The following is a 16,670-nucleotide window of genomic DNA, read 5'->3' as shown; positions in this document are numbered from 1 at the left end:
GGATCCCATGCTACCAGCCTTGGAGGGAATTAGGTCCTGTTTGAGCAAGATTTGGAACTCCTTGGATGAAAAGGCACTCGGAGCGGAAAGCCGTAGCATTAGGGGACGAAGGGGTGAATTCACATCTCTGAGAGCTATAGATCCTACTCCTGATTCTCCACCTCTTGCCCCCTTCTGCGGCCATTTACCCAGTACAAAGCGAGTGTCAGCTGCTGCCAGATCAGCATGGTGATGTTTTACCCGGACTGTGCACCGATGTAAACAGTGACACAGGGTGCCCGGCTGGGGAGGATCAGGCCCTCTGCCCATCTGCATGCTTCATGGGGTGGGGGGGGGGTATTATCTTTGTCGCTGTGAGGACGAGGCATTCCCTCAGCTATGGCTGCCCTGGAACCTCTGAACAGGGACATGAAACCCCACATGGAAGGGCTCCAGCGGGAAAGAACCACTCACCCCAGGGCCTTGCCTGCCTGTGGGATCTTCATGGGATCAGCACTTGTACAGCGTGTCCCCACCCATCAGCCCTCTCCTCGGGGCTAGCCCCGCGGAGAACCCTCCTCAGGGCAGGGAGGGAGTGAGGAGACCCCTGAGCCCCTTTGGGGGCAGGAGGGAGAGTCATGCACATCACCTCAGGACACTGTCAGCTGGGTGTCAGACACCCAGGAAAGGGCCACTCCCCAGGGTGCCAGCAGCCAGAGAGACCTTCTCCTGCCCACTGCCGCTGGAGAGGGGGGCAGGGTTTCTGGGGGGGAACTCCTGGCACTAGGATTATCCCCTCTTCTCCGGGCAGGTTCACATTAGAGGAGCTGAATTACCTTTACATTAGCTGCGGGGGCATGGCAGGCGGCCTCCCGCCCTGCCAGCCACTGTGACAGTCGGCACCCAGCCAGCTTCACCCACACCCAGGGGTGCGTTCAGTCCCTGGGGCACTGCCTTCCACAAGAGCTGAGAGGGGACCAGGCCAAGCAGCCTGAACTACAGCGGCTTGAGCTTTGCCTTCTCTTCTACCGAGCCATTATGCCAGGCCCATCCCCAGGGTACCCTCAGGGCAGCTGTGTACGAGCCTTGACATGGGGAAGCAGCAAAAGGATCCAGCATCACAGCCCCACTGTTCTTCTATGTTCTGGTCCGGCGTGGGTCTGTCCGCCGTTCAAATCCGCAGGGCCACCCGGCTCTCACGAGGGGAGGGGAGGCCATTCGTAGTGCCACAGGGAGCCCTGCGGGCACCCCTCAGGCGGCCAGCGCCAGGCCAGCGGCTCAGCGAATGAAAGCTGCAGCGAGGGGTTCGACAGGCAGTGAAGCAGACAGTTCGGCCCAGCCTCCACCTTGTAAACAGAGGTTTCAGGTCGTACTAGGACCCAAGACTTGCAAACCAAGTCTCACCTCTGCCCACGGCTTCTCCGGACCCAGAGAGGAGGCCTCAGTCACAAAGCTTATGGCTGGACAGGACCCCCGGCTCATCTAGTCACGTTCCCCAAAAACGCTGCTGGCCTGGCTTGACAGGAGTCATTGATCATGGACGAGGCCTCATTTCTTGGGAGACAGGAACAGGGAGCGAAACGCATCCGCGGGCTGGAAAGAGACCGTCTGGGCTAGCTAGAAGGGGGCATACCCAGGGACCCAGGGCCAAGAGAACAATGGATAAGATAAGGCTGGAAGGAAAGATGCGTAAGCTGTGCACGGACCCATAGGTGCTGGAACTAGCCGTGCTGGCTGGAAGTGGTTTCCATCATGTACAGGGTTTACCGTTTGGGTAAACGGCTCTCAGCACCCACATCCCCTCCCCACAGACACCAACTTTTCCCAGCACTAGTGGGTGCTCGTGCCCCGGCCCTGCCCTGCCCCCATTCCAACCCCTCTCCCAAAGTCCTTGCCCCTGCTGGACCCCTCCCAGCTGTTTTGCGGTGGCAAGGGCTGGGAGCTAGGGGGAGAAGCGGGACGAGGCGCGCTCAGGGGAGGAGGCGGAGGTGAGCTTGGGTGGGGCGGGGAGGTGCCTGTGGGTGCTCAGCACCCACCAATATTTCCCCGTGGGTGCTCCAACCCCGGAGCACCCACGGAGTCAGCGCCTATGCCCCCACCCCACACACTATATAAATTGTTCCAGCATCCCTGCACGAACCGTGCATGGGCAGCACAGGGGATTGGTGCCTACCAAGTGCCTGAGCAGGTCCCCAAGTGTGTGATGCCATGTGTGTGAAATGGCATGTAACGTGTATGTGTAGATAAAGGAAGAGGCCCGCTGGGTAACTCTGGAGGTGTGGTACGCCCGATGCCCACCCCCTACGCTCGAGTCCGAGCAACTCCCATGTAGCTTTGCTGTGTGCCAAACAAGGGAAGCCGTGTGACGAGCCTGGACTCAAGCTGAGGCTTTGGGGAACAGAGAGGAAGAGGTATAAAAGGGAAAGTCACTGTAAGCGGAGCTGGATTTCAGCTCCCTCTCCCCAGCACGAATCCATCCGTGTCTGCAGCGTGAATGGAAACACGTCACTGCAACCAGAAGTTCAGAAAGATAAAAGGATCAAAAAAGCCCAAACGCAGCTTCAGTTCTCTGAGGCAGCAGCATGATGCCAAGCCAGGAACAGTGACCATAAAACGCACACAATAGTTCCTCAGAGCAGCTCTAAATAATAGATTACAAATGAGAAGGGTGGGGGAGGGATGGAGGGGCACTTTATCACCATCGCTAAATGCATTCAAAAGGAATAATCAGGCTCCATGTGACGTCCAGTTCTCCTAAGCCGTAGCGTGCTCTGGATAAAGCTGAATTCCCAGCGATGAAAGGTGCCAGCAAGAGGACCTTGGCAGAGCAGCTTCTCAAGGACTGAGTTGTTTTTCCTTTTTAATCTGTGCTCCACCATGCTTAATTTCATTTCTAGGTAGCTTCTCCTACAGCGGTTAAGTTTGTAAGCTGCATGAAAACATTCTGGTTTTCATTAGGTTCCCCTAAACAAGGCTGGCGGGAGAAAGACGCGATGCACTCCAAGCAGCCTGACCACGAGCCTTTTGCACGTTGAAGATTTCTAGTCACTGAATGGCACCAAGAGAATCTAACCCTCTATTGCACTCAGCCCGCTGATGGCCTGTCAACCGCTTACAAATAACACAAAGCCCCTTGACAAAACATTAGGTGCTGAGTGTTCCGGGTGCACAGGGAATATTCTTCACTCGTTCCCAGTATTTATTATGCTAGTACAAAAATGCGCCTGCAAAGTGATTGTTGAAGCACCTCCCCCTCCCCACTGCTGCGGTTGCTGTTCTACAAAGCACTTGCGGCTTTACGCAGCTCAGTGTGCAACCCACCGGGGAGCGTGTGCGTGTGACAGGGGCCCGCTCGGTGCAGACCCACCGAGGGTGGGGGCTGGTACAGCCCGCAGCTACAGAGCTGTGGCTCGTTAGCGCACGCTGTAGCAGTGTGTGCTTTTAGGTGGTGAGGTCCCCTGTCCAACCCACTGTGCGTCGGTCCAGATCTCCGCCAGCACCAGTGCCCCAGGTGTTCATTCCCACATGCCAAACATCAGCTCCCACTGTGGCCTCGATTCAGCAAAGCACTCACTTAGTTTCAAGCATGTGTTCAAGTCCCAGTAAACTCCAAGAGGCTTTAACTGGGGCCTGGAAAGTGGAGCCCCACTAACCGCCCCACCCCTCCAAACGCTTCATGGGCACCGCGAGTGACCTCCGACCGGCGTTGGGCTCAGGACACGCCAGAGGGCGTACTGAGGACATCCAAGTGTTTTTGCAGAATGCAGCTGGGAGTGTTGGGGTGGAGGCGGCCATTTGGCACACTGGAGAGCAGGAGGAGAGGAGCCTTGAGAATCGGTATCATTCTAAGGCATTTTTAATACTTGTTTTTATCTCCATCTCCACCTTACTGGCAACTGAACCAGCAGATTAAAGGCCTCTAGTTTTTGTAAGCTGACTCCGTGACTGGAAAACCAGGTGGTCTGCAATTATTTCAATACACACCGTTCAGAGAATGGAGTTTTTGGATGATTTCCTGTGGTCCATTAACTCAGGCCACTGACAGCCAGGGCAGACTTCCAGCCTCAGAAAAATCAGCCATAGCAGATACAGCCTCTGCCCTCCAGGGCAATGCCTCAGGTCCACATCAGGCCAGAACTGACTGCTGTTACCATCCCAAAGCTGTTTAATGGCCCACGTGAGCCACTGGTTTCTGTCCACTTCCTAGCGGGCAGACGTCTACACCGCAAACCACCACGACAGCAGAGCCCACTTGGTGGTAGTCTCCAGAGGGAGGTTAAGGAGGGAAAGCAGGAGAGGGCAGGAAGGCTGAGTGACCCTGCCCCGCCACAGCACGGCGATGACCCGGTGGAGGCAAGCGACGGTCAGAAACTGCTGGGCTGGCACCTTGGACAAAGTGAGATTTCAAACGCGGACACGAGGCTGAGTTGGAGACGCTGCTTTTATTTCTCTTTATAAAAAAAACCTGCTGTTTTAATTGCCTTTGGGAAGGGTATTAGTCTGCAGTCACTGAAAGGGTTAACACCTCCACATGTATTTTGCCAGCGTTTGCTTGAGCTCTTGAAGGAGACAGAGAAGCTCGTTAGCACTCTGCTGGCTGCAGGTGGCACAGACGCTGCCATGCGCCGGGGCACTGGGGCAAGCCAGAGAAACCCATTCGCCACGGTCAGCCAAGCCAGCCTTAAGCCTCACGCACCTCAAGCATGAGAGAGCTGCAACGCTGCAGCCTTTCACCGGGCTGCCTCTGCGCACTGGGCTCTGTTCCTAACTCAAGGCACCAGAGGCCGCTTCAAAGCAAGAGGGAGGGAAACATGCCCCTCTACGATTTCCATCGACTGGCCAGCCCTCCTGGCGCAGCACCAGTTTTCCCAGGGGCAGGAGGAGATGCCTCGGCAAATGTGAGGGATGGAAGGACAAAGCAGCAGCTCCTCCCGCTGCCATGGGCCAAAGGCCCGGAGGAGCAACGGGTTGGAACAGGAAGGCAGAGAGCGCGGCCGGAGGGCCGGGACAGACCCACTCAGCACCCAACGAGCAGAAACCACAGGGGGCTTCTGTTCCACCCGTGGCTCTCAATCTGTTCCATACCAGGGCCCCGGTAGCACGATGGGAAGGGCCCGGCAGTGACGATGCAGAGGCTGAGAACCCTGCTCTCAGCACCACCCTCCAGCCCCCTCTCCAGCTGGCATCTGGTCCCAGCCTCATCACCTCAGTCCCACTGAAGCCAAGTGGAAGTGGGCAGGGAGGAGCCGGTGTCCGAGGAGGAGGGAGCCCATCCCGTCCAGTCCAGCACCTTAGCGTAGTCAATCCAGAAGGGTGCCGAGCATCTTTGGTTGGCTCCCTCCAAAGGAACTCAGCAACGCTCAGGATCAGGTCCCAAAAGTCAGCACATGGGGTGAAATAGGGCCCACGTCAAACAAACTCTCTCCTGATATTCAGCAAAGGCCGAGTCACTCCTTTACACCTCGAGGAGCCAAATCTCCCAAGTTCTTTAGGCCTCTAAGTGCTTAGCGGAGGTTTCAAAAAACACCAAAAGACAAGGTGCCCAATTCCCATGGAAATCAATGGAGTGTGGGGAGATACCAAGGGGAGTTGGGCACATCACCTGCTTAGGTGCTTTGGAAAACTCCACTTGGTGCTTAAATACTTCAGAGAAACTGGCCCAGTGTAGCCATGCCAGGGGGAAGGGAGAGAGAAGAGGTCTGCAACGACCAGCTGATCTTTACAGAGGCTCCAGCTTATACTGATCTCTGCTTATGTCAGTCTGGGTCAAACCGAGATTGGCCCAAGTAGCAAAATCTAATCCAGATTTTGACACGCCCTCCCCCCCAACCCCCTCAAAGTTAGGGTTCCAACTTCCCGAGGTTGGGGAATGCGGGAGCGCGTCTCCACCCAGGATCTAGGTGTGCTATGGGGATCTGTACTCTAAGCACTCGTGCATCCCTGCGTTCTTGAACCTGGGGGAGAGGGACGGGAGGGGGCTCCCTAGCGATGAGCACTGGGGATCATATTACTCTTACTGACGGCAAGGGAGACAGTGCTGGGATCTACTAACGTTCATTTTTAATCCTATCAACCTGGCACCTTTGAAACTAAACACTGATATCGAGCCTGCAAGGGCTAACTGCTCCCATCAGGTAATTATCTAATGCAGGTTTCAGAAGGTTTTTGTTTATTTTACCTGATGCAGGTATAGGATAAAAATCTTCAAAAAAAAACCTAAGTGACTTGGGAGCCTAAATCCATTTTTAAAAGCGACTTGGGCTCTTAAGCGCTAAAGCACTTTTGAAAAAATCTTACCCTTCTCGTCTAACGGACAAAAGGCAATTTGTAAAGCAGATATCTGCTGTGCCAGGAAACCAGTCACTCATTCACGAGAGGGAGTCAAAAAGAGGGACATGTTTTTTTGGAAACATTTTCACAAAAGCGTGTTCTATTTTTGTGAAATGTTTTCAAAACTTCTCAATCCCAGCTCTAATCATCATATTTTAAAAAGCGCACAAAATTGATCCTGGAGGAGTTGTTCTGGTCTGATCAGCAAACTGAATTTGCTGATCAAAATCATGGTCCGGGTTATGGTCTGGCCGGATAGAAAACCTAAAGCCAGCTGCACAAGGACGGACTGGACACATTTTCAGTTCAGATCAGTCATCATTCCCGTATATTTTAACCTACTTTCTAAAAAGGGAACAAGGTTTCTTTTGCAGAGCATCATGGCTGTGTTACATATGTAAGGTTGCAGTGGAATAGAATGTAAGTAACCCTGGTGCACAGCGGGTCCAAATCTGAGCTCCCAGCCCGAGTTCAGATCAGGAGTGGCACCACTGAAGTCAAAATGGAGCAGAAACAGGTGTGAGGAGAACCAGGCCCAGGGTGTGTTTTATCTTAGCTGCACGCAGGGTGTAAGACACTCTTCTCTTCTCCCCCGTCTGGATGATTCACTTTGCATAGGACACCATTCCATCATATATTTAACAGTGACAGCAAACGCAAGTGACTCGTGACACACGGTATTTAAAGGAGAACCACACCAATGCAGGAGGCTTGTTTGCCCACCTCTGAACACAACGGCCCGTGGGCCCCTCCTGCCCAGCCCCTGAGCTCCTGGCCCGGGAGGCTCGCCCCCGGCCCCTCCCCCGCTGTTCTCCAGCCCCCACAGCCTCTGCTCACTGCGCTGCTGGCGTGATGCTCTGGGCGGGGGGGGCTGCGAGCTCCTGGGGCAGGGCAGCTGCAGAGCCTGGCCGGACCCGGTCTCTGTGCTGCGCGGTGGGTGGGTGGCTGGCTCCAGCCGGGCGGCACGGCTACAGCACCGCCAGCCACCGGTGCTCAAGGCAGCGCGGTAAGGGGGCAGGGAGTGCGGGAGTTGGATAGAGGGCAGGGGAGTTGTGGGGAGGGTTGTTGGGGGCAGGGGTGTGGATAGGGGTCGTGGCGGTCAGAGGGCAGGGAATGGGGGGGTTGAATGGAGGAAGGGGTCCCGGCGGGGCAGTCAGGAAGGAGAGGAGGGGTTGGATGGGGCAGCGGGGGGGCAGTCGGGGGAGGGGGGTCCAGGGGCGGTCAGGGGACAGGGAGCAGGGTGGGGATAAGGGGCGGGGGCCAGACCACGCCTGGCTGCTTGGGGCGGCATAGCCTCCCCTAACCAGCCCTCCATACAATTTCCAAAACCTGATGCGGCCCTCAGGCCAAAAAGTTTGCCCACCCCTGCTTGTGTTCTTGAGTGTAACAGGACTAATGACAAGCCAGAGCCCTCTCGAAAGGCCGAATCGTAGGAGTGCCGCCGGAGACAACGGGAGTTGAGGGTGCTCAGCACCTTGCAGAATAAGGCCTTAAGAATCGCTGCTAATCATAAAAGAAACACAAACAGTGGTGCTGAGGTAATGGCAAAAGATTTCATTAGTGCAATTAACATTTATAATGGTATGTTCTTTAATAGAGAATTTAAATAAGGCTTTGAATAATTACACACACTAAAACTAAAATTCCATAACCTTATTCCACATGGAAAAGCGGCAGAAAACCCTCCCTGCCCTACAAGGTCCAATTACGAACAATTACATTCAAGAAGAGGTGGCTTCCGAAAAAAACCAAACAATTAATTGTTTGTTGCATCATCGGCTCTTTCAAGTCTCCTTGCTCCCTCAGCGTGAGAAACATGTGAAGAGCAGATACACAGTACATTCACCATGGTGGGAGGTGGGGCTTTGGCCAGCAAAAAATGCCAAGTAGCGCTTCCCAGTCTGGAATCTCACCCAAGTTCTTTATGGTGATGGAAGCTCCTGAAAAGAACAACTGAATGTTTTTACACAGAGGAAGGTGAATTCTCTCCTCCCCACCCAAACAAGTTGTGGATAATTATGGAAGCTTGAAAAGAAATGATGTGGGCATGTGTGTTTATGGCTCAAGTTCTCCTTTTAAAAAACCACACACAAAAACAATGGGGGGGATGAGAATCAAAGCAGCATATGAAATAGTAATAAACGGTTTCAAAGTCTGCACTGTCCAGCAGAACCAGGAATTATCATGTGTTTGTTTTGTTCCTGACAAATCCAATCTACACTGGATATGTAAAAAACAAGGGACCGTGTCACCAAAAAACAACCTACACCTTGTATAGTCTTTAAAAAAAAAATAAAAACAAGCGTTGGCGAAAGCTCAGAAAAACTTGTCGTCAATTCGGAAGTGGGGCCTCGTGACGTCGTCTGGGTTGATGAAGACCGAGATGGATTTCCCTGGGTTCTCAGTCACCAGCTGTTGCAGTTTTTTGGCTAATCGGTCATCAGGCTGGCTGGGGTCCCCTCCGTCTGACTGCGGGGAGGGGATGCTGCTGGTGCTGCCTCGCCTTTGGAGCTCCAGGGTTAGCCGGTTAGCAGCTTTAACGTGCTCAATGGCAGTTCGGAGGTGCTCTGCAGGATCCGAGCGGACCGAGGACAGCTTCCGGGCATGCAGCATGACTGTCTCTTCGGACAGGTGCTCCAACATGTTGCACTGGGGGATGAAGTAATTGGGGCACATCTTATTGACCAAGCAATGTTGCAGGTCGTCAATGAGCCCCAGTAAGAAGTGGGCAGCATAATCCTCTTGAGCCAAGTAGTTGGCTGGGAGCCGGTCGCACGCCCACAGCATCATGCTCCGCAAGTGATATGGACTAATGGCTTTGGGGCGGGAGAGGAGTTTGATGATGATCGCTTTGCAGGCCTGGTAGGCTTGCATGAGGCTGCTGGAGATGCACTTCTTCAGCTGCACTTCGCTTCTGGCGAACGACAGCCTCCACTCATTGTCCTTCTTGCCTTTGTAGGAACAGGCAGGCACTAGGTAAAACCCACTAATGACTTCCTCCTCCGTGATCTTCCCATCCCAGAAGTGGTTCTCCATCAGCCAGCTCTGGGCCACCGCTGGCCACCCTTTGAAAGACACTACGGGGACAATATCATACAGCATGCGGCTGCTGCCCACTCCCAAGATGGTGGATATTATAGTTCCGTTCTTTTCCACCTTTTCTACTTTGGGCATCCCTCGCTGCGGCTTCTTCTGGATCTCAGACAAGACGATGCTAATGGAGTCATAGAACCAGTCCGCCACTTTCGTAGGAGAGAAGAAATAATTGGTGGCCCCATTGATATGGTCCACAATTGTGCAGCAGTCTTTCCATTTACTTATAGTACCTTCGTCGAACAGCCGAAGGCTCAGCCACGAGTGACACAGAGCCGAGTGGCGCATGTCCAGTGTGACTGGCTGGTTTCGGTCGTGCAGTTTCAGTGCTGGCACCAGAAGGGTGAAGTCCATGTCATAGTCCGTTCCTCGAGCGTAAACATTTAATTCGTCGAGATCGAGATCCACCACACCTTCCCGGACCCCACCTGAAAGGAGCAGATACTCGTTGGCTACTGGGAGCTTTTGGTCCAGCTTCTGCACCATCCCTGCAAGAGAAACCAGAGTCAGAAAATGGGACGGATTTTTGGATTGCATGTTTAATTCACATTAAAAGCTACTGTGTGTCAAAGATGACATACAACCACCATGGAAATCCAGCACTGCTCATATAGGCTACAGGAGACACGAGTCTGAGGTCTTGTCTAGAAGAGTTAGCGTAGCAAGCTGGGGTGGAAATTTATAGCGCACGGGTGTGCCACACGCTAACTGGCCCTGTGGACACTGCTACTGCACACTAAAAGTTCCCCAGCATGCTTGGACAGCAGCAGGTCAATGCATGCTAGTGAACTTTTAGTGCAAGATAGCAAGGTCCACATGGATGCTGAGTGTGTGCCAGACTACTGCGCTGTACATTGACAGGCCCACTTGCCACACACTAACGCTCCATCCTGACAGCCCTTGGACAGTGAGCCTCTGCCAAGGATAAAGCCAGTCCCTGCTCCCACAGAAGTCAACAGCAGGGCCCCTTTTCAATGCAGGGATATGTTGTCTAGTTAAAACAGACTGATTCTGAATATCATACTTAGCAGTACTGGATGGAAAGAGCAAAGGGCTTTGGAAAAAATTGTCAGGCTATTTCTAGACCTAAATTTAACTCCCGTTAAGCCCTGTCAAAACCAGGTTTAGCTGTCTAGCTAGTAGGGCTCCCGCCGTTGAGTAGCCAAGCGCCTCCCACTAATTTCAAAATACAAACGTTAACACCGCCTCCCTCTCCGTCCATACCTTTCTTGTTTCCGCAGGGGAAGGGCAGAGCTGGATTAGCAGGTAGGTTTTTTGGTTTGTGTTTGAGTGTCTCTGTGGAACTTACAGGGAAAGCTAAGCCAGAGAAATGGACTTTGCATTTAGTTCTGAATTCAGTGAGGTCTGTGGTTGTTTCCCCATCTTTATGGGAGGGAATTTCACAGAGTAACTCCACTCGAACATCCTGATTGACTTAATTTGGAAACTAATCCTTCAGGTTGCAAGGAAAGTGGCATTCCCTTAATGACTTGCCCTAACTCCCACGTGAATGTGAATACTGGACTTCTACTGTCATTGCTAAACAAACCACACCACTTTTTTGCCCCCTATACAGTGCAGAAGTTAAAATTTTTCATTTTTGTTGAGTTTTTAAAACTTTTAATTAAGAACAACAGGAGAGACTTAACCACTGCAACATTCAAAACAAAACACCACATTGCACTCGATTTCTAAGTCAACTTAAAATTTTAGGCTTAAAAATTAACTCCCTTTTGACCACTTGACTGTTTGAAAGCCAATGTCACTATTTGAGTTGGTCTTGTTGTTAAAGGTTCAGGACTGGGAGTTACGCTTTCCTCAGGCTCCCTGTATAACTTCAGGCAATTCAGTTAGCAGGACCGTGCCTCAGTTTCCCATTTGTGAGAGGAGGATCAGGATACTCACCCACTTTGTCAATGGTTTTAGTTTGCTTTGAGATCTGCAGTTATAAGATACTGGACAGTTGCATTATCCCCCCGGACCACCAGTACCATACTACACATTTTGAGGTGTCACTCTGGGAGTGATTTATTTCTTGGCACACATTTGATAAAGTAGCCTCGTGACCCGCTTCTTTCCATCTACATTACTGATGCCGGATTGAACCCTTCCACTACCAGGCTTAAACAGGAACACAAAGGAGAGCAAGTTGGCAAGGAGGGGGAGTGGAGAGAGGAAAAGCAGTTGGTCTTTAACTAAAGGCCACGCAATATGGTGCCAGAAACCACAAAGGGACACTTCACTGCAAGGTTTATCCCGGGTGAAAGCACCACAACACCTGGGTGAGAGGGTTTTGTGTGTGGATCGGAAAGGGGTTGGGACAACCCCAAGTAAGATTCTGGTCTCTCTCTGCGGTGAAGACAGACTCTAATCACCCTCTGGACAGAGAGCTGGCTCTGGGTCTTAACACAGATTTCCGACAATTCTCCCCCTCATTTAACGTTTCGCCTCCATCTCCATTCAGCTTTCAATTTCTTCCTGAAGAACTGAAGTTGCTCCCTGCAAGTGCCCTTCACCCTCCCTGCCCCAAGTCGCGGTCACCTTCCTGCCAGCTGAGAGCCATGGCTGGGGTTCTCTTCCCTCCACACAGTCCTGGCCTCAGGGAGAGAAATGGCTCCAGAAGAGCGGGAGAGTCTGGCCTCCCTCACGCCAGCCCTGCTCTGTGATCTCCCCATACGTGGCCCCTGCTGTCACCCCCAAAGGTGGTTTGAGGGGGCTTAGTTACATGGTGGGCTGTATTAGCCTGATGGGTGGAATTGGGGACCAGGCCTATCTCCCTGGACCAGGTAGCGTCGCTCACTCCTACCTAGTGTCCAAAAAAGTGCACCCGATGCAGAGTCCTGCTGCCCTCTCTGCCAGACGCTGCCCTGACACTCTGCCCCCAAACACTTGCTTTTTAGGGCGGAGTCGTCAGCCAGCCTACGCAGCCATGCAGGGGGGAAAGGGGACAAGGCTCCCTCTGACTCGCCTGCCCGGGCTACTCACACCCTGGGGTCATGATGAGAGGAGGGGCGGCAGCCACCACCAGGCTGGGAGTCCCCCCCTTCCAACACACCAGCCAATGCACCCTCTCCTCCTTCGCTCCCACGACACGCCCGCCAGCAGCGCCTAGCCAGGGCAGAGGGAGAAGCAACCTGTGCTGGTGTAAGCTTGGCAAAGCTTACTCCCCCCAGCGAGCAGGGCCAGAACTGTGACTCCGGCATAGTTAATGGGATCCCTGCTCTGTTCCTTCTGACCTGTGCTGCCCTACACACTGCCCCTTATGCAGGACAAGTTGCTAGGTACCAGTCCTGCCTGTAGGCTGGTCCAAACACTCCCTCTAACATAGGGCCACAACGTACCCCCCCACCCCGCCCCCATGGGTAAGTTTTCAGATATTCCCAGGGCCAGGATGTAAGAGAATTCTACGGAAATTACTCTTAAAACTTGCAGAAGTTGACAAATATATATTTCCTAAATACTTTTTTGGGGTGTGCTACAGGAGGGATAAAAATAATCTATTAAATTCTATAGGATGGCCCCCAAAAGCTAAGTACAGTACAAGAGAGATCACAGCATTACAACTTAGTCCTGTGGAGCACAGAGTCCCTGGCTGTTACAGCCCTGGTCTGGGCAGAATAGCACTCCATCTAATATTCCAAACATAACGACTCTTTCACTGTTTAAATCTACATTCAAGACTTCTGCCCAGTTAAGAATGTGAGCATGGAACACGTATTTGGCACTTTCCGCATCACTAATTGCACCTGATGTACAGCCACCAGCCAGACTCGCTTGGAAAGTTCTATATAAATGTAAATGGGGTTGGCGATTTCTCTGAGGAAAAACACAGAAAACTGGCTGCAAAGACAGAAAAATATTTTAAAAGCAAAACATTCAACACCAGCCCCATCTGAGGGTTAAACCCGCCAATACTCAGCACTTCCAGAATTAAAGTGTGTGTGTGTAAGAGAGAGAGAGACAGACACACACACACACACACTTTGTGAACCTTTACAAGCTGCCATTTGTCTCGTCTCATGTTAGAGGAAGGTGGTGGATGAACCCAAACAACCAACCTTCAAACCCGTGGGGCTCAGTAGGGGCAACTGCTGGGACAGGGGAAGATGGACCCATCCGTGAGCCAAATGTGGCAGGGCTCGCAGCAGCAGCGATTGGGTTCAGCTGGGGAGAAGCTTCTTCTGAGCCCAGGCTGCGGTGCGATTGTAAGAAGTTGCAGCTTTTATAGGGCTGAAGCCCCCTGGGTACAGCTAGAGGACCCCTGACCGTCTGACCTCCTGAGGTCCCTTCCAACCCTAACTTTCTATGTGAAGTGCACTCAACTAGATCTTTCTATGTGAAGCTGACAAGGCCCCTCTGCTCCCCTATGGTAAAACAGAACTGGAAGTGTTAGTTTCCCATTGCAAAGCCATCCGAAATGCCAGCAGTCAGAGAATGCTTTTGATAAGCAGTCTGCAACTCTTCTAGAGATAACAGCCTGTGTGTGAGCTCCACTACCAGGCTAGTCTGCAAGTTCTCAGAAATTTGAAAGGAGAAAGTGTAATAAATCACCAGCCACTCTTTTCCTTGCAGACATCTGGATCTACCAGCCCATCGGGAACTGCGAAGCATTAATGTCCACACAATGGCTACAGGAGATGAACCATTGGTCTGTCAAAATCTCTCTGCCTGGAGAGCTGCAGATTTTAAATCCAAGCCCATCTGAAGCTTGCATCCTTTCCCCTCCAGACACTGCAGCATGAGCACCCGCTGATCAAAAATAGCAGGAGCTCCAGCATGCAGCCAGAGAAAGAATCTCTGTGAGTGGTTAGGACCAGCAATGCTGCTACATTTGAAGACCACAGAGTAGGGGTTTGAAACAGGGTCTCCTCCATTTAAGATGTGCACAAGCCATAAATGAAAGGCTCTGTGAAGAGCTGAGCTGGTCACGTACAAGATTCAGTGAGGTTTTTAGGAGGCCTATGGACTTTGCTAAGCACTCAAACCAGCCCTCTTATTTACAATTCTATTGAGTATTTGAAAATATATAAAGGAATATCACATGAGAACAGTAAACTGAGCATCCTATTTTGGCATCAAGCCTCACAATTGATTGGGCCAAATCCAAAGTAGCAAATGTATACCCAGCTGACTCAGGCCGATCTAGTCTAGCAAGGCTGGGAATATTAAAGAGGCAGGATATGGTCCAAGTGAACTGAAGTCCTAATATTTGAGAAACAACTGTGGAAGGCCAGGCATCAGGACTTTTGGTTTCTCCTCTTGGTTCTGGAAGCAGATTGTGGTTTAGAGGTTACAGACACTGAAATATGACAGGTCCCTGTTTAAATCATCTTTAGGGACTGAACCCAGAACCTGTGGATGCAAAAGCATGAGCCTCTACCACCTGGGATCAAAGATCTGATCTCTCAACATTAAGGCAGGAGAGGAGTCATAGACCTCTACCTATGGCCTTGCTGCTAGAGGGTAACACAGAGCCATATGTTGTCAGAGTGGATTACAGAAGTACTTCATTTTGGCATGTTCCCTCTGAAAGCTTGTTTGGCAAGTAGCTACTTGGCTTCAGAGACCTGGATTCTTTCCCCAGTTCTCTCTGAGGTGAGATCACAGAAACTCTGTTTTCTTACCTATGAAATTAGCGAGTACTGCCCCAAGGTATGAAATCTTGGCTCTTCTTAAGGATTGTTAAACATAAAAGAATTAAAACCAGCAGTCAGTGGAAGCTCTGGGACCAGAGCCCACAGTCACAGAGCTTGTCATTTAGCGCACATTCCACTAGGCTACACTGTGTGTGCGAGAGAGATTATTTTTGTTAAAATAAATCACTGTCCTTTTAATAACAGGAAACGTGATCTATTTTTATTCCCACATCCTGCAAGGGAAAGGAGGGCAGAGCATTACAAAAGGAGGAGGAGGGGCGAGCTTTACCTAACTTTTCCTTTTGGGATATATCCTCGAATGAACTGGGATGCTTCAAGGCACAAGACACAACGTATCCTGTACATTAAGTAATGCAGAGAAGCTCTCAGCCCATTACGGTATTTCAATGTGAATTGATTTCACAGAAGCCGCTGTGCATGCAGGGCTCTGCTTCCACCCAAGGAGATACTTCATGCAAATAAGCAGATTTACAGTCCCCTCTACAGAGAAACTGACCATGAAATGAAACACCACCGTCTTCTCAGACATCCATTCATTTCCTGATCTTTCATCTAGCCTTGATGTCTTACTTAAGCAGCTATAGCTAGAGAATAAGGAAAGCAAGCACCAGCCTGAAAAAAGGGAGATAGGCTATGCTAATAAGACCAACCTGGTCTCATCAGGTTAAACCTTGTGACCTCCAGTGCAGCCCGAGTACCCGGAATGCAGCAGAAAAGCCATCTTTCTGCTGCATGGGGAAGAGGAAGACCTCCCAGAAAGCATACAGCCCAGTCTCTTATGCGCTCTGGATAAGCATCAGAATATGCACTGCTTCTCTGGGACAAGCTGGAGCTCCAGGGGCTAGATCTGCCATGTTTCCATCTCCACCAGGTTGGCGACAGGGACAGTTGCTTTGCAGATCGTTAGTGGCCTGCTGGTGGAAGCAGCAGAAGGGATATACCAAGCAAATGCGTACCCCGGCCAGGCTCCCCCCAGCCCAGTGTCACCCACTGCTCAGCCTGGACTATCTCCTCCAGGCAGCGTGCACCTTGAGCTGCCATATCTTCACGCACGCTGGGCCCCACGCTCTGTCTCAAGTGTCTCAGGTGTTAACATAGTCCCATATCAGATTGTTTCCCCCACCCCTGCCTGTTTTATATCCTACTAGGATACAGGGCAAGCACTAGTCCACTGAACTCTGCAGCCTCTGAAAACCAGCCAGCCCGAGTTGCTACAGAGCATATGGCCCAGAGCTGGTAAAGGATTGCTGTGAAAGCAGCAGCAGCGAACCCAGGACTGCAGGGAGGGCAGGGACTGGTCCTGAGGGAAGAGCTTGGAGACTTGCTAGAAAAAAACAAATGAGAGCTTATGGGAAGGGAGAGCCTGCAGCCTGCGGGCAGCCGTGCACCGGAGTTCAACAAGAAAGCTGTGCTAACCAGCCATTATGCCTTGCTACTGCACTTTCTCCCGTCACCTCTTGACTTCGCCATCAAATCGGACCGGAGGCGAAGCACAGAGCCACACAGCATCAGCTGTTAAAAATAGCTGCACCACACGACAAGCGCCCAGCTTCTGCCCCTCAGCCCTTGTGTAGCTTGGAAAAAATAGCCCCCCCGGCACGTGCACAGAGC

The 16,670-nt window shown here is 51.8% G+C and overlaps 1 protein-coding gene across 1 annotated transcript in view; it reads right to left on the bottom strand.

Annotated features, from left to right (window-relative positions):
- Window positions 1-7,870: 7,870 nt before the first annotated feature.
- Window positions 7,871-16,670, bottom strand: part of MB21D2 (Mab-21 domain containing 2) — an 82,566-nt gene continuing 73,766 nt past the window's right edge. Inside the window, exon 2 of the mRNA XM_084638432.1 lies at window positions 7,871-9,890. Within this exon, the coding sequence (XP_084494558.1) occupies window positions 8,626-9,890 (1,265 nt within the window). The 3' untranslated portion in view covers window positions 7,871-8,625. The remainder of the gene's footprint in view (window positions 9,891-16,670) is intronic.

This window comes from Lepidochelys olivacea (genome assembly GCF_965140295.1).
Source record: "Lepidochelys olivacea isolate rLepOli2 genome assembly, chromosome: 9".
NCBI classification, from domain to species: domain Eukaryota; kingdom Metazoa; phylum Chordata; order Testudines; family Cheloniidae; genus Lepidochelys; species Lepidochelys olivacea.
The sequence above is the reverse complement of the archived record's forward strand: the minus strand, read 5'-3'. Positions and strand labels throughout refer to the sequence as shown.